The following is a 22,509-nucleotide window of genomic DNA, read 5'->3' as shown; positions in this document are numbered from 1 at the left end:
GGTCCACACTGAAAACACTGGATTGGTGTAGCTGCGAAGCTGTAGTGCTTAACTGAAGATGCTCTCCCATCACCATAGTTAATCCACCTTCCTAAGAGAAGATAGCTATGTCTATGGGAGAAGCTCTCCTATCAACATAGTGTTGTCTACACATAGGAATTACAGTCAGTATAACTGTCACTCAGGGTGTGGATTTTTCACACTGCTGAGCGATGTACTTATATCGACATAGGCCTGTAGCGTAGACCTGGCCTTGAAAAATTCTCTCTGAAATGTGTACTACTTTGCATTTATGGAAACTGAATATTGTTTGTCATGTTGCCCATTCACCTAGCTTTTTTGATCTTTCTGAAGTTCCTCTCAGTCTGCTCTGGACCTGACTAACCTATATAACTGACATCTGCAAATTTTACTACCTCACTACTCACTCCCCTTTCCAAGTCATAAATATATTAAACATTGAACCTTGTACAGAACACGGAGGCATGACGAAATTAGACATTTTTAATCAAAGAGAGGGAAAGGAGTTTTAATTAACTAGTATTCTCTTATGCCCTGAGTATATGATAGATGGATCCCATGTTCTCAGGATTTTGATGTGTTTGTGCTGCTAAATACAATGAAATATATTGGGTTTTTAAAAAAAGTTAAATCTTTACATCATAGAATTTGACCAAATTTTAATCTTGGGCACAAAGTTTCAGCTCTTTAGTGGTCTGATTTTTAGAGGTACTGAGCAGACAAATTCCATGCAAGTAAATGGGAGTTGCAGACACAGCACCTCTGAAAATCCAGCCATTTTAGGCAACAAGGTTTGAAAATTTTGGTGCACGTACGCACAGAACTGAAATTGAGAAACATGATTATACAGGTCTGTCGCATCTCAGGCGGGGGTTCTGTTCCACGGTTATCACGTAAAGCAAAAACCACATATAGTCAGAACCCCCAAGCCTTTTAAATGCCCCCACCCCTGCCTGTCCCGCCGCCGGAGCTGCAGGCAGGATTTAAAGGGCTCCATCAGGCTTCCCACTCTGGTAGGGAGCCTGGAGTAGCCCTTTAAATCCTGCCCACAGCTCCAGCGGCGGGACGGGGACGGGGACGGGGGGGGGTTTAAAAGGTCCTGAAGCTCCACGGTGGCTGGAGCCTCGGGCCCTTTAATTCACACCAGGGGCTACACCAGCCACCTCTGCAGCTGGGAGCCCTCGAGTGATTTAAAGTGATTTAAAGGCCCCGGGACTCCCAGCCACACCCCCTCCGGGACTCCAGGTCTTTCAGCATAAGTTGAAATCGCACGTTAAATGCGCATAAGTTGCGAGAGACCTGTACAACTCTCTTCAAAGTTAACAACTTGGGTTCAATACTCAGTATAGACAGGGCTTCAAATCACAATTCAAGAACCTTCTCATAGGGACACTCAAACTTTCCTCAACTGTTGGTAGCATTAGCAACTTGCCAAGAACCAGAGCGCTGCAAATTTGCATAAAAATGCAGCCCCTGAAACTACAGAGCCCAGAATGAATCACCCTTCTTCACAGCTGCTTCCTCCCTTCACTCGCTCTGTAGAGCCACTGATGCAATCATGTCAAATGAAGAGGGCAAGGCATCTACCATTGGGTTAAATGCTTAATAATCCAAATCTTCTTTTTAAGGCAAACTAAACAGTGATTTTGCTCAAAATGCAGCACTGCCCGCTGGGATCTGCACCTCTGTAAGATGTGTAGCTGCAGTTCTCATTGTAGAACTCCATATGCCATATCTGATCCACACACAGACTGCTCCTGACCAAAACTTTTGGTATTTGTTTATGGTATAACTATTCCAAAGCAAGCACAGAATGAAAGGCAACTATTCCAATAGCATGGATAGCAATTTTCTTAAATTTTGTCTATTCCAACAACTTACTTCTGCTGTTCCATCCGGAGCCTTTCCTCCTCTATTCGCCGCCTCTCTTCTTCTTCCCGTCTCAGTCTTTCTTCCTCCTCTCGTCTACGTCTCTCTTCTTCCTTTTGTAAACGCTCTCGCTCTTCCTCTTCACGATGCCTCTGTTCCTCCTCTTCCCTCCTGTGACATCCATTCAATGACACTTCAGCATCTCCACAATCCTAAATTTAGTTACTTTTACCATTTTGTCATCTGCGGGAAAGTCAAATATTATGTCTACATGACCCTCACTGGGATACGTGGCTTAGTGTTCCTTTTCATATACATGATAAGGCATTCAGTGTTTCACACATTGCCCCATCCCCTCTAACCTGACAGGCGTAACATCCTTCTGAAGATATGGAGAAGAAAGACTATTGTCTGAGCTTTACTCAGCTGTCACCGGATTTGCCACAGATAAAATTCAGAATCATAATTTGATGATCACTCTAACCCACTAAGTTAGTTTGCTGACAAAAGTATGGTAGAACTTGAAGCTAAATGGCAGGAAACTTGAGCTCAGCCACAACCACTCCTCCCTCCCCTATGTTTGCCAACGACTTAGAAACTACTGCAGAGTCTATTTAACAACACACGAGCTGCTGTATAAACCTGCTGTCCAATAGGTCGGGAGGCCCTGCTGCGCTCTGCCTCTTCCACTCCCTGCTCCGCCCTCCCCCCCCCCGGAGACCCCACTGACTAGGTGAGTCTGTCCCTCCTCTCCTCCCCTACACTACCTCCCCCACCTGCTGCATCCCTCCTCACCTCCACCCTCATCCCTCGCAAAACCACACGATGCTGCATAACCTCCTCGCCACCAACCTCTCCCTGGAAGCTGGCAGCTGGGGAGGGGTGGAGGCAGTAGGGTGACCAGTCAGCAAGTGTGAAAAACTGGGACAGGGGGTGGGGGATAATAGAAGCCTATATAAAAAAAGGATACAAAAAATCGGGACTTTCCCTATAAAAATCGGGACATCTGGCCACCGTAGGAGGCAGACACCTAGGCCAACAGTCCAGGGTGGGGCTCAGGCCAGCCTGGGATCCCCTGGCGTGCGTGCGTGCGTGCGTGTGTAAAGAGCAAGGTAGGGATGGGCCCGGGGGACTAGCCTCCCCAAAGAGGGATTTCAGCTGCCACCCATGCCCACTGGAGAATGGTAGGATAGGAGATTTTAGGCATTTGCTCATTATTTTATATTCTAGTTGTTCAGTGTGTCAGAGTTGAAAAGTTATTTTTAGACAGACTCAGTTCCTCACAAAGATATTACAAATGTCAGTAGAAATAGCCAGGCACTCTTAAGGCACTCTAAAGAGGTTTAGTTTTCTTACCTCCTTCCTTCAAATACTCACTTATCACTGAAATGGTAAAAAGGGTTAAGGAGTGTGAATGGTATAAGGCAATTTGGGAGTCGATCACTGACAAAGCTAAGGGCCTGCAACTGAAGCTAGCTGTAGCTTTGCCTGCACACAGAGGAAGACAGCTCCCTTCCACACAAAAAACCCCCCCAAAAACACAACTTCACCTTTTCTTTTCTTGTTCTTCTTTCTCTATTTTATGGGAGGTGACATATGTTGAAAAGAGATGACAACACCTATTAAGGAGCTGTACAAATTCTGCCATGGCTTCCTGTTTTGACATGTTTCCAAGGGCTGCCCATTCTTTCCTGGGAGAAACAAAAAATAATACGCCTAAGAGCATAAAATGTTAGGAGAACATATAACCATCTTCTCAAGCTAGTAGTCAATTCCCAATCCAATAAACACAAAAGGAACCAAGGCTGAAATTAGTCACGTTTTAAGCTATGGTGCACAAGAGACTTGGGACCAAGTGTGTCTATCTCATACTAACTGGAGAAAACAGAGTTTTTCTTCTTACAATTGACGACATTTCAACCGGAAGACTTCATAGCTGTTTTTCCTCCCTATCCTGCAAGGTTTTTTTCTGCTCATCCCTTTTTTTTAAAATGATGTAACATTTATGAAGGGATTTTGTTAAAATATTGCAAGCAAGTCTCTAACGCACAACATTAAACCTAACTATAACTTCACATCATACTTTGAAAATTCCAAAATTCAGATAAACTGGAAACAGGCATTTGATGTATTATCCCCCTCTTGCTTCTGTTCTATGTTATGACTGATTATCTTCAATTGGCTAGATCTATACAATTTATCTAAGCCATTTCTGTTATGCCATGTCACTATTTTGATTAGTTAATGCCCCAAAATCTCATTAGATTCATGAAGAATTAGAGGATGCTGAGCATTCCTGGGTTTCAAGTCTAAACAATTCTATTCTTACATTTGTCTAGTAACTCAGATGTCAGGTGCATGTATCTGAAGAACTCCCCCTTCCACCAATTTATTTACATTTCCAGACAATACAATTTATTTGTTTTGCTACTGTTGAACCAAGATTATGTTAACTGCATTTCTCTTCCTATCTGTTTGAAGTATAGGCCAATGAAAGAGACAAACTACCTCCTATCATTTCCCAGCACATCAAAGAATCCAACTTCAGGGCAAGTGTCCGGATTGTAGGGTCCCAACAGAACCTGCTTGTGTAGTGCCACAAGTTTAAGTTTTTCTTCGTATGTTGGATGAAAGGCTTTGCCATCTTTCTCTGCCAAAGCAAATAGAACAATTTGGAATTAAAATTTATTTATTAAGAGATAAACTTACACCAACCAGTATGAAAGTCTCACAGAACTGATAGGGTAACCTATCCCTTAAGTGTTCTCAATTTTTTGCCCCACAGGAAATTATCTGCCCCTTGACTTGTTAAATACAAGTCATAAGTCCTATTATTTGGTCAAAATTAAGCAAATTTGTCCAGAATAAAAATATTCAGCTGTAGTTATTGCAACAAAATTATAAAGCGTTTTAAATAATGTATCCTAGATTGCATCTTTAGCAAAAAATATGGTAATTAACATCTAAATATTTAAGTTACATAGACCAACACTGAATCAATTGGATCTATACTATTCAAATATTTAGGAGGCTTCTTATTGTGAATTTTTCACAAGCATGCTTCCCAAGTCCCCTATAATGGCATGGGGATGGGTTTCTGTATAAAAGAACTATGATTTTTATTTTACATTCCACAGAGTTTTAAACACTGTTCTGTGTGTCTTAGTGCCTCTTCTGCACCAGGAGCATGGCAGCTGACTGGACTCCAGGTGACTTCTCCCATCTCCCGGCTGGGAGGAAGCTGAGCTCCTGGTGGGGAGCTGCATGGGGCCCTGGCTCTAAGCCTCCCACACTGGCCCTCTTTAGTCAGTGGAAGCACTCTTGGTGAGGACACATACCACTGACAGAAGGAGGGTACTGCAGACATCAGTCACCACAGTAATTACTGCAGTGGTTGTAAGTCAGGGGTAGGCAAGCTTTTTGGTCCAAGGGCAACAGCTGGATGGGGAAATTGTATGCAGGGTCATGAATGTAGGGCTGGGGCAGGGGGTTGGGAGGCAGGGGGGAGCATGGGGTGTGGTGTGCAGGAAGGGACTCAGAGCAAGAGGTGAAGGAAGGGGCTCAAGGCAGGGGGCTCAGGGCAGGGGGTTAGGGTGCAGAAGGAGTGTGGCAGGGGGCTGGAGTGCAGGAGGGGGCTCAGGTCAGCGGCTTGGGGTGCAGGACAGATGTGGCAGGGGGGTTAGGGGCTGAGGGAAGGAAGCTGGGGTTTGGGTTGGAGGGGTTCAGGGTGCAGGCTCCAGACTGGCACCGCTTTCCTCTAGCAATCCGGGGTGGCAGCGGCGCACAGGTGGGCTAAGGCAGGCTCCCTGCCTGCCCTGGTCTCGCGCTGCTCCTAGAAGTGGCCAGCATGTCTGGCAGTGGCTTCTGGGGGTGGGGTGGGGCAGGTGGCTCTGCCGCACAGAGCCCTCACCTGCGGGTACCACCCCCAAAGCTTCCATTGACCGCAGTTCCACGTTCTCGGCCAATGGGAGTTGCAGAGGGCAGTGCCTGCAGGCAAGGGCAGCGAACAGAGTCCTCTGCCCCCACCCCCCAGGGCTACAGGGACGTGATGCTGGCTGCTTCTGGGAGCCTGGCAATCCCACAGGCCAGACTGAAATGCTGACTGTCTGGATCTGGCCCGCGGGCCATAGTTTGCCTTCCCCTGCTGTAAGGCGACCTAACCTAAGTTGATTTAGTGTAAACACGCCCACAGTTTCAAATCAGTTCAGTTACCGTGAATTTTTTTCTTAAATAAACAAATGAGAACCATGGCTGATATACCACTGTGATAGGCAACACTGTAGGAAAAAGAGAAGTTAAATGTTATGTCCAGCTATATGAATTTAATTGTAATTATCCACCAGATAATTTCTGAAAATAGCTCTTGGTCCATGGATCATTTGTGAGCACTTTATTGCAAGTATTTGAATGTTAAAATAGATAAAGTAAATTTGATTCTTAAAAACAGGTTTCTAGTGTGAATACTCAGGTTGAAAATGCTATTTACATACAACGATTATCAGAAAATCCAAGCTAATCTAAATGGAGATGACTGTCCTTAGTCATGATAAGGACAAGGGCACTAAGTTAACATTATGTCTAGGTTTATATGCAAAGTACACTTTCAGACCACTAAACCACATGGGCAAATCTAATAATGGGCAACTGTGTACCTGTAACTCTTCATTGTTGGATGCTGTAGCATAGACAGATTGTGGGCGTTTTTACCATATATTGTTTAACACTGCCCTTAGAATTAGTATCTGAGCCCAGCTCAGAGCACGGTTAATAAAGCCTATTTCTAAAAGGAGTCGAGAATTACAGAACTACATTTTCCCAATGTAGATAAGCCCTCTGATGACCAAACTCCAAATATGAAGTGAAGCTGAAATCTGTATTGACAAAGAAAGTTCCCCAAAGGAGAAAGAAATAAAAAGCTAAATGAAAAAAAAGATCAGACAACTTTCCACTGAGAGATTAAGAGGATGGGGGGGAGGAGAATATTCAGTGGCTCGTTCATAATATAAATGGAAGTACCTAGCAAATGATATTCTTCTGAGTCAGTCAAGAGAATCTGAGCTTCTAGATTACATGCTAGCTGTTTCTTGTTTTAATCGTGTGTGCTCCAAGCTCTAACCACCCATCACACTTAGGCCTTGTATATACTGCAGAGTTTTGTTGGCAAAAGGTAAAACAGTGGAGGCGTACACACTGCAATCCCACTTTTGGTGACAAAATAAAACCACTTTAACAAGAGACATAGCACTTCTTGCACAAAAGTATTGTCAAAGTGCCAGTGTAGACGCTGCCGTTCATTACATTAGTAGACATAACTGGCCTCCCCCAGTATCCCACAATGCCCACTGTGACTGCTCTGCTCATGGTTTTGAACTCTGCTATCCTTCAGGCATGTACTCCTACCCTTTCAAAGCTTCAGAAAGTGTTGACATTCCTCAGCCTGGAGAACTCACAGAGCTGCTGAGAAGGCTGTGGGAGAATTCAGAGGGAATCACAGAACCTTTAATGTGGAATTGGCAGGCAGGCAGAGCAGGCTGCTGCTGCAGGGTGTGGGGAGGAGAGACTGTTCTGCTGTGCAAGGAGGGCTGATATGGGAGGGTATTCCCCTCCCCCAAGTTTGGTAGTTCAGGCTGCTGTCTGAACTTAGAGACAGCATGCTGACACTCTCCCCCAATGGACACACAAACTGTCTCTCTCACATATACACTCCCACAACACACATGCTCCCTGTCACACACTCCCTCCCCCCACATACACTTCAGTTGAAAAGCAGCTGGCAATCTAGTAGGATGCCCAAGGAACAATGGGATTGAGAAACTGCAACACATGATGCTGTACCTGCCCCATGAGGCATTGCAAACCCTTCCAAAAGCACCCTGCAGCCATTTGCACAGTGCGATAGCTACCCACAGTGCACTTCTCTCTGCGTCGACACACTCTACCGACGCAAGGAGCATAGTGTGGATGCACTCTGCAGATACAAGGAGCACTTTAATTAAAGCGACATAACTTTTGTCGACAAAACTCTACAGTGTAGACAAGACCTTAGAACCTTAGCAGTTAAACTGTATCAGATGATGAAATTGAGCAGCTGAAACTGTCTGCACCAGTGTGCATGGAAAGAGCTACAGTCCTCTGAGTCTTGCCAAATAGGCTCTTCAGTGCCAGGTTTGTCAAGCATCCATGAGTCACAAACCTTTGACAGCCCTGAATATAATTACTGGACAGCTCTACATGGTAAAATTAAACTTTTGTTTCAATATATATTTAGTGCTTGTGAGTGGTTCCAGACCAACACTGGACAATTTGTTCCCCTATTTATCCAGAGAAGATACATACCGAAGTCAGCAACACTACAAGCTTCCCCATCCATTTCCATTGATATACCTCAACTATGACCTAGGAAAACTACTCCGATGGCAGAAGGATATGGTCATCTTTATCTACCCCTGTCCACTACAGACTGAACAGAGACCCAACAATTACTCAGACCACTCAAACGCCAGACCGAGTGACTTTCAGTCACTAACAATGTAGGCTTGACTTAACTGATGTTTAAGATGTAAAAGCTCTGTGTAACTGGCCATTATCAATCCCCTAGCCATTCAATCCTCCATACAGCTTTTCTTTATTGTGTTAGCATCTTGATTAAGTGATAACACCCTAGAGATCCACTGAACACTCAATGAGTTGTCCATTGAGACAACTCTTCAAACAGGTTAGTCTCTAGGCCAGGAGTTGGCAACCTTTCAGAAGCGGTGTGCCGAGTCTTCATTTATTCACTCTAATTTAAGGTTTCATGTGCCGGTAATACGTTAACATTTTTAGAAGGTCTCTTTCTAAAAGTCTATAACTAAACTATTGTTGTATATAAAGTAAATAAGGTTTTTAAAATGTTTAAGAAACTTCATTTTAAGTTAAACTAAAATGCAGAGGCTCCCGGACTGGTGGCCAGGACCTTGGCAGTGTGAGGCCGCTGAAAATCAGCTCGCGTGCCATAGGTTGCCTACCCCTGCTCTAGGCTAAAGTTAAAGCCAGGCCTATTAACAATGCATGCAAGACTGTTTAATATTAGTCTGCAAGTATGGCATAACTAAGAGAAAGATTAAACCATTCAAATGAGCTAAAAATGGAAAGCAGTTGAAGATGCAACACACACAGAAACAACTGTCTCCCTTATAATCACAGAAAATTTAATTTACTGTTTCATTATTGTCAAGTAGTATATCTAAAATGGAATATATGCTGGCAAATTAAGACTCAAGAAAGAATGCAATGAAATATGCTTAAAGAAAGGAGTATTGGCGTATTGTTAATATATAGCTAAATATCACGACTGACCATTGCTTTTCATTTTATAACTTTAAATATTGAAAATTCTTCACCGAGAAACACTGCACAAGATACTCATAACATTCCCTCTCAGGCTTCTATTCAATTACTCCATCCATTCTATGGGAAGGAGTCCCATGGGACACAGTTAATTTTGAGTTGTTAGAACTGCCTCAAAAATATGTTTTTCAGTTGGTGTTTTTTGGAAGTGACAAGCCACAATATTACAAGAATGACTTAAAACCTAATTACTGTCTAATCTATGTACAGTTATTAGCACTCACCCTTCCAGAATATGTTGAGGAGGCAAGAAAAGCAGAAATAAAAATCCCAGTTAGAGAAAGTTAATCAAGGTTATCAGCAAGGCTGAGCACCATTCCACTTACCGTATATATTTGTTCATAAGCCGAATTTTTTTTTAGTAAAAAAGGGAAGCACCAGAGAAGGAGGTTGGTTTATGAATGGGTATAGAGAGGGAGAGGTGGGACACAGCCCCTCCCCGCAACAGAGGGGGCAAGGGAAGCAGCACAGCCCACAGAGACAGAAGGGAACAGGCAGAGTCAGAGTCTCTCCGCTTCTGGACACGCTGCTCTCCCCCCAGACTCCGAAGCAGCTGCAGGTCTGTGGCTGGCAGTCTGCCACTGCACCGCCTGGCCCCGCCCACTTGAGCAGGCTGCTGCAACGCCACCGGGCACCGCCCCTGGTGTTCCCCAGCTAAGGTGGGAAGGGATGGGATGGGGAGAGAGTGTGGGGTCCCAGGCTAGGGGTGGAGTCATGTGGGAGGTGGTCACAGGGGTTTCTTCGAGTGCTTGCTCATATCCATTCCAGTTAGATGCGCGTGCGCTGCGTGCACTTCGTCGGAAGATATTTACCCCAGCCAACACTCAATGGGTTGGCTGGGCACCCCCTGGAGTGGAGCTGCTATGGCGCCGGATATATACCTCTGCCGACCTGACCGTCCCTCAGTTCCTTCTTACCGCTCGTGTCGGTCGTTGGAACAGTGGAGTGCGACTTAGCTGATCTCCACCTCCCTAGCTATTTGCTCGTTTCTAATCGTTATTGTGTATATAGTTCAATTTTCTATAGTTCTAGTTAGTTTTATTAGTCCTTTTAAGTAGTTCTTGTATATACTTAGGAGGGATCGGGGATTAGCCCCTTCCCCTCACCTGGTACCGGGGTCCATGCCCGGTTCACCGGGCTTCAAACTGTGCTCGGCCTGTCATAGGCCGATGCCCACAGGAGACCCTCACGACTCCTGCCTCAAGTGTTTGGGCGAATCCCATCTCGCAGACAAGTGCCGCATCTGCAAGGCCTTCAAGCCCCGGATGAAAAAGGAGCGGGACTTTCGTCTCAAGCAGCTCCTGATGGAGGCAGCTCTCACTCCTCCACCTTCGGCACCGACCACTGCACCAGGGAGAAGTGCCTCTTCTGCACCAGAGCACATGGGGGGTGCGAAGGCCCCTCGGCACCAGCCATCAGTGTCACCCAGAATATCAACTTGCTGATAGAGGAGGTTCCAGAGGTTGAGGACCCGATGATAGATATACTATCAGCGGAGGCACCAACCTGAGTGGCCTTACCGTTCATTCGTTCGATCCAAGCTAAGGCAGATACCATCTGGCAATCCCCAGCATCTATCCTGCCCACAGCCAGAGTTGTTGGACGGAAATACATGGTACCCTCCAAGGGATACGAGTACTTATATGTACACCCTCCTCCCTGCTCATTGGTTGCACAGTCTGTCAATGAATGGGAGCGTCATGGCCAGCAAGCCTCTGCCCCAAAATCAAAGGAGGCTAGGCGAATGGATTTGTTGGGTCGTAAAATCTATTCAGCGGGAGTCCTCCAACTCAGGGTAGCGAATCAACAAGCCCTGCTTAGTAGGTACAATTACAACACCTGGGAGGCGGTAGGGAAATTCACAGAGCTGGTACCGCAAGACTCCCGCCAGGAATTTACGGCACTATTGGAGGAAGGAAAGAAAGTGGCGCGGACCTCTCTACAGGCCTCGCTAGAGGCCACCGATTCGGCAGCTAGAACGGTCGCCTCTGGAATCGCCATGCGACGTATATCGTGGCTTCAGGTGTCAGGCCTGACACCTGAACTTCAGCACACAATACAAGACTTACCATTCGATGGCCAGGGCCTGTTCTCACAGAAGACGGACCCTAGGCTACAGAGTCTGAAAGACAATCGGGTGATTATGTGTTCGCTTGGAATGCATACGCCACAGACTCAAAGAAGGTCCTTCCACACCCAACCTCAGCGCCCTTACCCCCCGTCTAGGCCGAGATCAGAATTTGCCAGAAGGTGAGGTCGTGCCAACCGCAGGCATCATTCTGGACCTCAAAGGGGTAACAATATTGGTCCCACCAAGCCACCGACGGGACCCAAATCAAACTTTTGAGAGTGCGCCCAAGAGCAGTGTACCAATTGTCTCCCAGGATCCTTTTCTGTTTTACAACCGCCTTTCCTCGTTCCTCCCTGCGTGGTCCCAATTAACCTCGGATCGTTGGGTCCTGCGCAAGGTGGAGTTGGGATACCACCTCCAGTTTATTTCACCCCCTCCCTCCCGACCCTCCTCCTTGTCTGCCTTCAGGGACCCCTCTCATGAGCAATTCCTTCTGCAAGAGGTACAGAAGCTCCTTACAATGGGAGCTATAGAGGAGGTACCGAAGGAATTAAGGGGCAAGGGGTTTTACTCCCGATATTTCCTAATCCCCAAAGCAAAAGAAGGCCTCAGGCCCATCCTAGACCTGCGAGAACTGAACAAGTTCATGAAAAAGTTCAAGTTCCGCATGGTATCCCTGGGGACTATCATCCCTTCCTTGGATCCCGGAGATTGGTACGCCACTCTTGATATGAAGGATGTGTATTTCCACATTGCAGTTTATCCTCCGCACAGACGGTATCTACGGTTTGTGGTGAACCATCAACACTTTCAGTTTACAGTCCTTCCATTTGGCCTCTCTACAGCCCCTTGGGTATTCACCAAGTGTATGGCAGTAGTTGCCGCCTCCCTCCAGCGTCGTCGAATACATGTCTTCCCATACCTCAACGACTGGCTCATTCGAAGGACCTCAGAGGAACAGGTCACCAGTCATGTGGACATCGTCAGGGACCTATTCATGCAACTAGGCCTGATGATCAATCTGGAGAAATCTACGCTAGTGCCTACACAAAGAATAGAGTTCATCGGGGCCATTCTGGACTCCAATCTTGCAACGGCCAGTTTACCACTACACCATTTTCAGGCAATAGTATCACTTATACAAAGACTTCAAAACTTCCCGATAACCTCAGCTCACACTTGCCTCAGCCTCCTCAGTCACATGGCTGCGTGCACATTCGTGACAAAGCACACCAGACTGCGCAAGTGCCCCCTTCAAACTTGGCTCGCCTCAGCCTACCGCCCAGGCAGGGACGCCATAGACATGGTGGTCACCATTCCTCCGAACATCCTAGGCTCCCTCGACTGGTGGCTGACGCCATCCCTGGTGTGTGCAGGTCTACCGTTCCATCCACAACACCCCTCCATGTCCCTGACAACAGACGCATCATCTCTCGGCTGGGCTGCTCACCTAGGACACCTTCACACTCAAGGCCTTTGGTCGCCTCTGGAGTTGGTGTTACATATAAATGTCCAAGAACTGAGAGCAGTCTGCCTGGCATGCCAGACGTTCCAGCGCCATCTATGGGGTCGTTGTGTCTCAGTGTTTACAGACAACACAACAGCCATGTATTACATAAACAAGCAGGGAGGGACACGATCCTCCCCCCTTTGTCACGAGGCGATACAATTATGGGACTTCTGCATAGCCCACTCAATAGACCTGGTAGCGTCCTTTCTCCCAGGAGCCCGGAACACTCTGGGAGATCAACTGAGCAGATCCTCCTTCTCTCATGAGTGGTCGATCTGTCCGGACATTCTCCATTCTGTCTTCTAGAAGTGGGGGTTTCCCCACATAGACCTCTTTGCCTCCCGAGAGAACAGGAAATGCCAGGTGTTCTGCTCCCTGCAAGGTCGATCCCCGGGGCTCCCTTTCGGACGCATTCCTAATTCTGTGGAAAGGACACCTCTTTTATGCCTTCCCTCCGTTTCCACTTGTCCACAGAGTCCTGCTCAAGCTCCGCAGGGACAGAGCCCACCTAATCCTGATCGCTCCAGCACGGCTGAGACAGCATTGGTACACCCTGTTGCTCGACCTCTCGGTGGCAGACCTGATTCCCCTGCCACTCTGGCCGGACCTCATAACACAGGACTTGGGCAGGCTTCACCACCCGGATCTGCAATCCCTTCATCTGACAGCATGGCTGCTGTCTGGTTGAGCCAGTCTGAATTGCGTTGTTCCGCACCGGTACAACAGGTGCTGTTGGGAAGTAGAAAGTCTTCCAAGCGGACGACATATCTCACCAAGTGGAAGCGCTTCTCCCACTGGTGCACTCAGCGTAACTTTACCCCCGGACGCGTATCTGTCCCCATTATCTTAGATTATTTATGGACCCTCAAAGAGCAGGGCCTGGCAGTCTCTTCTTTAATGGTGCATCTTGCAACTATTTCCGCCTTCCACCTGGGGGAAAGTGGCAGCTCAATCTTTTCTCACCCCATAGTTTCCAGGTTCCTTAAAGGATTGGAGCGACTGTACCCTCAAGTCAAACGCTCAACCCTTACCTGGGATCTAAACCTGATGTTAGCTAGGCTTATGGGTCCCCCCTTCAAGCCTCTAGCCATGTGCTCACTGCTGTATCTTTCCTGGAAGACAGCCTTTCTCGTCACTATCAGCTCGGCTAGAAGAGTCTTGGAACTTTGAACTTTGACAGCGGATTCCCCATATACAGTATTCCACAAGGACAAGGTACAACTGCGACCTCACCCGGCATTCCTCCCTCAGGTGGTGTCTGCCTTCCACGTTAATCAAGACATCTTTCTCCTGGTCTTTTTCCCGAAGCCGCACTCGTCGCGTCGGGAACAACAGCTGCATACTTTGGATGTCCGCAGGGCTCTCGCCTTTTATATCGAGAGGACCAAACCCTTCCGACGTTCGCCTCAGCTCTTCGTAGCTGTCGCAGAGCGGATGAAAGGCATGCCGGTCTCTTCCCAATGAATTTCATCTTGAGTGACATCCTCTATCCAGACATGCTATGACTTAGCTCACGTTTCAGCTGATCATCTCACCGCCCATTCTACTCGGGCTCAAGCCTCATCTGCCGCTTTCCTGGCCCATGTTCCCATCCAGGAAATATGTCGCGCTGCTACCTGGTCTTCCATCCACACCTTTGCATCACACTACACATTGGTTCAGTAGTCCAGAGACGATGCAGCCTTTGGCTCAATGGTCTTACATTCCACAACATCTCACTCTGACCCCACCACCTAGGTAAGGCTTGGGAATCATCTAACTGGAATGGATATGAGCAAGCACTTGAAGAAGAAAAGACGGTTACTCACCTTCGTAACTGTTGTTCTTCGAGATGTGTTGCTCATATCCATGCCAAATCTGCCCTCCTTCCCCACTGTCGGAGTAGCCGGCAAGAAGGAACTGAGGGACGGTCGGGTCAGGAGGGGTATATATGCGGCGCCATAGCGGCGCCACTGCAGGGGGCGCCCAGCCAACCCACCGAGTGTTGCTAGGGTAAAAATCTTCCGACAAACGTGCACGCGGCGTGCGCACACCTAACTGGAATGGATACGAGCAACACATCTCGAAGAACAGTTACAAAGGTGAGTAACCGTCTTTTACTCCCCTGACCCTCAGTTTCTCTTCCTCTCGTCTCAAATTTCCCCACCAGTTGCTGTCCCGGTCCATCAGGATAAGCAGCTGGTGCGCCGGGATACTTTGTTCACTTAGGTTTACTTCCATGCATGCGGACGCTCAAGGTAAACAAACCGTCTCAGCCCGCTAGCAGCTTATCCTGATGGCCCGGGAGCCAAAGTTTGCCGATCCCTGAATTATATGGTCAGTTTTTGAACGGGTCATAAAAAATTTCCATTTTTACTTATCCATCTTCGGCCAGTCGGCTTATAAACGAACCAGCCTATGATCAAGTATATATGGTACATCTGTAGATCGCTAGAGCAGGTAACACTTTTCAAATTCCAGAGAACAAGAATGTACCCACAAAACTCATTGGCAGGACAATTCAGCCATTTCTAGTAACCAACTGCTATATACCAAGTAACAGAACAGACTAGGTCATACTTCTTATCCTGAAGCCTCTGGGTGTGTCTAAAGAAAGAGACAGAACTTCTTTAGCATGATTTGAGGGGGAACAGACAGCTGTGGTCAGAAGACATTAAGAAACAGATTTGGGCCACATCTACATCACGGTGGCTGCAGCTGTGCTTTCTACAGTGACAGAAGGGGTTTCTCACACCCAAGAAATGCAGCTAGTTGATCAAATGTTTAAGTGCAGACCAGGCCTTAGGATATCACTGTAGCTTCCTGATAGTAAAATGAGTATTGTTTCTTTATGCATAGATGGTGCTGCACAGCTGATCATTTCCTGAAAGATAACAACTCTCTTCCTCACAGACTGGTGTATACTGAAGATTGGGGGGAAAAGATAGACATTTCAGGCAGAGAGATTTCCATCCCATAAAGCCAAGTCTACATTAGAAAGGTTTGCTGGTGCAGTTACACTGGCAAACCCTCCTAACATATGTACAGCTTACGCTGGCAAAAAAGAGCTTTTGTCTTTTGCTGATACAGTTTATATCAGTGGTTCCCAAACTTTTTTTCACCCAGGTCCCCTTTGGCACCTAAATATCCTGGATCCCTTTCATTTCCTAAAACAACAACATGAAACTTATGTATATTAGCTAGGTTTATTATGACAAATGCAAAAGCGCACACACAGTTGAGTTTACTGGTCTCAGGATTCCCTGGGCTCAGTTCCCATATCCACCATAGAGTCCTGAAACCCTACTTCACTTGATCTGTATTTTTGTTTCCCCTAAATGGGTTATTACTTTCTTATCTTGTAGAAGTGTTGAGTCTTGACATCTGTGGCAGGAAAAGTAATTCTAAGCCCTCAAAGAGGCGTGAGGGGGTGTAATTTACTTAATGGGCAATGGCGGTACTACTGGAATGCTTCCACCACTCATGTGGTGCATGAGAGGTCATGCTATGTGCAGGATGCCATTTTGAGAATAAAATGGCATCATCCATATAGCAAAAGTGCCAGAACGTTTTGGCCCTGGCTCAAAGTATAGATCTCCACATAACAACAATGGATCAGCAGAGATCCAAGGATCCCACTTTGGGAACCAATGGCTTACAGGAGTTCAGCGAGTGAAATAAGCTACATCGGCAGAAGCATTTTCATGCTAGTATAATGGTGACCATGCTAGGGCTTTTGCCAGAATAGAGGTGTCTCAAAATTCTCACACTCATAACTGACACTGCTATACTGACAAAGGTTTTGAGTGGAGACCTGGCCTAGGAATATGGAATATTCTCCTAATGAAAGTGATGGAAGCCCTAACACTGGAGAAATTTTAAAGTAGATTAGACAAACAGAATATACAGTAGAATAGCAGGGAACAATTTTGCCAGTAACAGGGGAGATGGAAAAGGGATTATATCTAGTCCATCCCTAATGTCCCTCTTTGGTAAAGAGTAAACAAAATTGCCTTTAATTTTTTAATCCTTACCACTCTTAGTTACATACTATCACATCACAAATAAAGGTAGAGTTTTTTGATCTATATAAACACACAACAATGAAAAACCTTGGCAATCATGGTGATAAGTATACCTCTACCCCAATATAACTCTGTCCTCAGGAGCAAAAAAATCTTACCGCATTATAGGTGAAACCACATTATATTGAACTTGCTTTGATCTGCCAGAGCGCACAGCCCTGCCCCCCGAGAGAGCTGCCTTACCATGTTATATCCAAATTCGTGTTACATCAGGTCGCATTATATTGGGGTAGAGGTGTAGTTACCTAATTGGTACATCTGCATTGTAGCAGGGAGCTACAGTTCCCAGCTCAGATAGACTAAGCTCTAGTCTACATTACAGACCTATATTAGTATAACTATATTGCTTAGGGATCTAAAAAATCCACACCCCCAAATGACTTAGTTATACCGACCTAACCCACCATCAACATGGCTACCGCCTTTCGGGGAGTTGGATTAACTATGCCGACAGGAGAGCTCTCCCCCATCAGCTTAGAGCATCTTCATTAAAGTGTTACAGCAGCGCAGCTGCATCAGTTGCAGCTTTTTAACTGGCCTAACACACTAGCTCTGATCAAGTGAATGCTCTAAAAACAGCAGTCTGATCATAGTAATATGGGCAGCCACCTGAGTACAATCTTGTCTGAGACATTAGGTATGTGCTTAGGTGGCTAGCCAAACAGCCACCACCCTTCTGCTGCGACCGCATTGCTATTTTTGGCAAACTACCATGATCAGTGCTAGCACAAGTATGTCAGCCTGAGCTGGGAATTACACTTTCCAGTTGCAGTGCAGATGTACCATAGAGCTTTTTGATCACAATTAAGTTTTATGGAAAGAAGAATCAAAGACTGCAGGGTTAGCTAATCATGTACCAGAAATGTATAATCAGGAGCAACACTTGGATAAGTAATTTCCTATTCTCTAGGGTTGCTTATTCTTTGGTCTCCTGTGGCAACTTCCCTGGTATTCCAACTTATGCCCTCTCCATACCAACATCCGTATCAGTGCCATCAAGAGTAGCAATTCATGACACAAGGTTGCCATTACCTGCTTTGTGTTGGGTGTCTGAACAGTGAGCAACATGGGCCACGACGTCTTATCAAGTCTTCAGAGAGGGATAGAAGAGGTTTTCCCTAAGAGTTCAATGTTCATGAAAACTGCTAGACCAACCACCTAAGTCTTCTCTAAATCAACATAGTATAGCTTTTGTAGAGGGATTGCAAGCAACATAGCCTTCCTAACATTAGCCTTCCAGCATGCCTCAATTCTGACCTGGAGCAACAGCTTGTGCATCTACTTGTTAGCCTCTTTTCTGGGACTACCAATAAATGGTGCCAATGTGAAAATGTGTTTTACGATGTAGATACTTAAGCCATTGGGAATGGAACCGAGACCAATTCATTTCAGTCATTCCATAGTCACTATCCTATTTCATATCTGAATCATTGACCTGAACGTTAGTCTCTGTAGCCAATTACTAATACACAAAATGATAATGTTCAGACTGCTACATTATGGTGAATGTTTTGCAAAGAAAAAGGAGTAGTAATGACGAAGGGACTATTTGGACTTCGAATGAAAATCATCAGCGGTTGGGGGAGGAGAAGGGGAACCTCAGGTCATGAAGTTCATCCCTATGCCTAGACAGAGGTGGTTCTCTAGACTTAGTTTTGGTTTTTTAAAGAAAAACAAAATCCCACAGTGCAGACTAAACAATGAATGCTGGTTGAAAAGAATACATGACTTTAGATTGAACCAAGTTTATCCTTTATAAAACTAAGCTTTTACAAACCTAAGGCCAACAAGCACTTTTAAAAAATATTGAAAGTTAAAACACTGCAGCACAAGAAACCAGATACTAACTAAACACAAAAATGATACTGGCTTAATTAATTTTCCATTGTCCAAACTGAGAAATGTATTCAGCACCTAAGAGCATAAATAAGTGTCTTTTTCTGAGAGAGATCACTTTTAAGACAGTAGGTCATTAGTAGTAAAACACAGGGTGGATAAAAACCAAAGTTTTTTGTTATTTAAATTCTAGTGTTTTTTCTCTAAATAAACCTGTTTAAAATTAAATCCAAATGTAATGCAGATGCTGTTAAGGCATAAATCTATTATAATCTTTTTAAAAAATTAAATAAAATAAATAAATATGCTGAATCCAGGAGCCTCTATCAAAAACTGACTTAAATGCAGCTTTTCTATACAAAGAATCAGGTGGAGGGGAAAAAAATCTAATTTTTGAGGTCAAGCTTTATAAATATAGCACAATAGGCTATGTACTGTATCAAGGGCTTGTTATGTTTAATAAAATACATTTTATATGCTGTTCTGTGTGTTTAATTAAATTGCAGTTACCATCCTAATGCAGCTTGACACAAATCATGAGCCAAATGTTAATTATCTAGTAAATCATCTTTCACCATTTTCTAACATACTAAAATGTACAATACTGAACTATATAATTGCTTAAATGTATATGTTTATAGTGTACCATCCTAGGTAGCAAAAGATGCATCAAACCTAGCGCAAAAGTTCTATTTAGTTATAACCATTAAAGCATGTTGATTTACCTTTCTTCAAAAAAATAACTTAAGCACAAGTGGAAAAGTTGACAAATAGTTTTAAATTGATGCATTACATTTGGTGATTTAAACGTAAGCTTGTTCACAATGTACGTTTTTACAGTATGTCTTTTAAATAGCCTGGGGAAACGCAGAGTAATAAAACCATAGCCAAGAATGAAAGGCAAAGATAAGGTATCTTCCACACAAGTTTCAAAGTACTTTAAAAAGTGCTCAACAAGCCACACAAGAACCCTGTTAAGTATTATATCCTTTTTATCAGATAGGAATAAGGCAGAGATTACATGACTTGTCCCAGACAACAAAGAGTGACAGTGACAGACTCAGGTATAGAAAACCCAGGAGTCCTGATTCCCAATTCATGCAAACTTACAATTAGATAAAAACTGTCTGCCTCTCATATTTTAAAGAATTAAGGAAATGCCTCTACTTGTTATTGTTTTAATAAGAAAAAGAAAAACACTGCAGAACTACATCTCCTTCCCCAGGTCAGACTGAGAGTATGTCTACACTTAAAACACTACAGCTGCAGCAGTGCTTCAATTCAGCAGACACTACCTACACTGACGGGAGAGGTTCACCTGTGGCTGCAGGTACCTAGCACTATCTACACATGGGGTTAGGTCAACATAGCTACATATTTGGGGTTTGGATTTTTCATACCCTAAGAGACCTAGTAAGTTGATGTAAGTCCCTAGTGAAGACCAGCTCCTAAGGCAATGCGGTGCCCAGAACACAGGCCCCTAGAAGAGATGCATGGGCATCAGCGATAAAGCTCCAGGATGAAGACTGTATTCAACAACTTCATTCCTTTGGCACAATGGAACTTGTACAATAAGGTTAAAGCTTATCTGTCCAGAAGACAGAGCTTTCTTGGGGGCTAACATGAGACTGTGAACTCACACAGGAACTAAGGACCGCCACAAACTTCACCACCGGATATGCAAGGAGTACTTCTTTGACCTTGCCTTCTCTAACATATAGTAACATTTTATTAAAAACAACAAAACAAAATGCTCCACTCCAGACACCTCCCCCTAGGGAGAGGATGAAAGAACAAACATGTGACAGATGTTTGTCACATTACTTAATGCACTACTGGAAGGCACTCAGATACTATGGTGATGAACATGGTATAAAGAACTTGTGCAGAGTTACATCCTTCCCCAAGATAGAACCTCTGCCCTTGGGAGCAATAAAGATGGCAACAGGGATCTCATCTCTATCTTCCAGACAGGCAGAGGTGCCATTAAGGGTCCCCCAGTACTTACCCAAGAAGATAAGTGTGTAGCATAGCTATACTTTATTTCCTGGGACAATGTTTACAGGGAACCCAGAGCAGTGAGCCTTTGAGATGCATGGGGCAGTTCATAGCCCTCAGACCAATAGTTCGGCTGTCTGCAAACTCCAGCAGCCATCACTGAGATCGTGATGCTCAGTCCACATTTTCAAGGTTCTCTTTGCATCATGCAGATGAGAAACAAAATTAAAACTTAAGTTCCAACACAATACATGACCCCAGGCGCTGGAGTGCTAAATATGAGCCAGTAGTGCCTGTTGTCTTGAGCCAGTACTGCTTCTGTCCCTAATATAGAGATAAATTTGCTGCCACAATTTCATATTAAACATGAAACAAAACAAAGTAAAAAAAGCCTCAATTTTAGAAGCTTGTTACAATCCTTGTTAATATAAATTTACTGCTATACCGTAACCTCTTTCCTTCTCTAGTGTTATAATATTTACAGTGGTAACCTGAGATGCTAGAAAGAGGGTTTACAATGAAACACTCAACAGATGCTATTACCAGTAGTCTCTTTTAAGCCCAAGCTAAGTCAGACGGCTGCCCGGCCCTGTGAGCTGCTGCTGCTGCCCGCCCCCTCCCGAGCGCGCACTGGGCTCCTCGCTGTCTCAGTGCCCCACCGGCCCGCACCAAAGGCTGCTGAGTACGGATCATCCGTGGGCTAAATTGTGAGCAAAGGCTCCGAGTCCGAGACAAGCTGCGGCCGCGGCTCCGCTCCCACCAACCAGGACCCGGCCGGCGCCTCGTGCGCCCTGCTCGGGGGCTCCAGTGCACGTGGGGGCGCGGAGCGAGCTCGTTCGCCGCTCCCCGGGGCGGGGGAGGGGGGCAAACCCGGCCGGAGGCGGCGGGGCTCGACAGCAGCCCGGGGGTGGGGTCAGTCACCTTTGAAGAAGCGCAGGGCCAGGCCGTACAGCTCTTCCAGGCCGAACCCCCAGCGCTGCTCCGGACTCAGCGCCGCTGCCTCCTCCGGGGGCCCGGGGCCCGGCCGGCTCCACCCCGCCGCGTTCCCCGCCCGGGGATCCGGCTGCCCCGGCGGGGCGTCCCCGGGCCGCTCCTCGGAGTCGGGGCTCAGGGTCAGCCCGTCAATGGAGACCTCGAGTCGCTCCGAGCTTAGCGCCGCCACCACCGCGGCCGCCATCCTCCCTCAGCCTCCGGCTCGGCTCGGCTCGGCTGGGGCGGGGCGGCCACGTCCCGACTTCCGGTCCCCTCCGACCCGGAACTTCCGGCCTCAGCCAACGGCTCCGCCCCCCCCTCCGTGGGGCGTGGGCTGCTGTAAATGTTTAGAACGTTGGGGGGAAGTGGAGGCGGATGACGTTTCATCTCAGCTTTCAAACGTTCTGTCCGCGCTCTGTCACCCCCTACTGCCTGTTCTACCCTGGAACTGAGAAGCTGCCCGCGCGCGCTCGCATTGAGCTGAGGGGGGGACCCCGTTTATTTGCAAGTACAGATGACACGTGTATACTCTGCGCTTTACAAATTTGGAATGCCATCATCAGAGCCAGCGTCTCCTGGTGATAATTTTATAGCTGAACTACCCTATTAACTAAGTGTAATAAAATGTAGTTTCCAAGTTTTTGATCTGCCACGTTTTGTGCTTAATTCACGGTGTTTGTGTTTCATACATATTTTATTATACAACAGCTGCATGACTTAATCCTTCTAAAAATTAAGCTAAGCGTCTGGTGTAAGAAACTTTGAAGTCCTTATTCTTC

General features: G+C 45.9%; 1 protein-coding gene across 1 annotated transcript in view; it reads right to left on the bottom strand.

Moving 5' to 3' along the window:
- Window positions 1-21,981, bottom strand: part of ACBD3 (acyl-CoA binding domain containing 3) — a 35,923-nt gene extending 13,942 nt beyond the window's left edge. The window contains exons 1-4 of the mRNA XM_030557389.1: window positions 21,680-21,981; window positions 4,399-4,540; window positions 3,441-3,581; window positions 1,903-2,061 (exon numbers count right to left, since the gene is read on the bottom strand). Coding sequence (XP_030413249.1) covers window positions 1,903-2,061; window positions 3,441-3,581; window positions 4,399-4,540; window positions 21,680-21,935 — 698 coding nt within the window. The 5' untranslated portion in view covers window positions 21,936-21,981. The remainder of the gene's footprint in view (window positions 1-1,902; window positions 2,062-3,440; window positions 3,582-4,398; window positions 4,541-21,679) is intronic.
- Window positions 21,982-22,509: the final 528 nt, after the last annotated feature.

Source organism: Gopherus evgoodei, chromosome 3, assembly GCF_007399415.2.
Source record: "Gopherus evgoodei ecotype Sinaloan lineage chromosome 3, rGopEvg1_v1.p, whole genome shotgun sequence".
NCBI lineage: Eukaryota > Metazoa > Chordata > Testudines > Testudinidae > Gopherus > Gopherus evgoodei.
The sequence above is the reverse complement of the archived record's forward strand: the minus strand, read 5'-3'. Positions and strand labels throughout refer to the sequence as shown.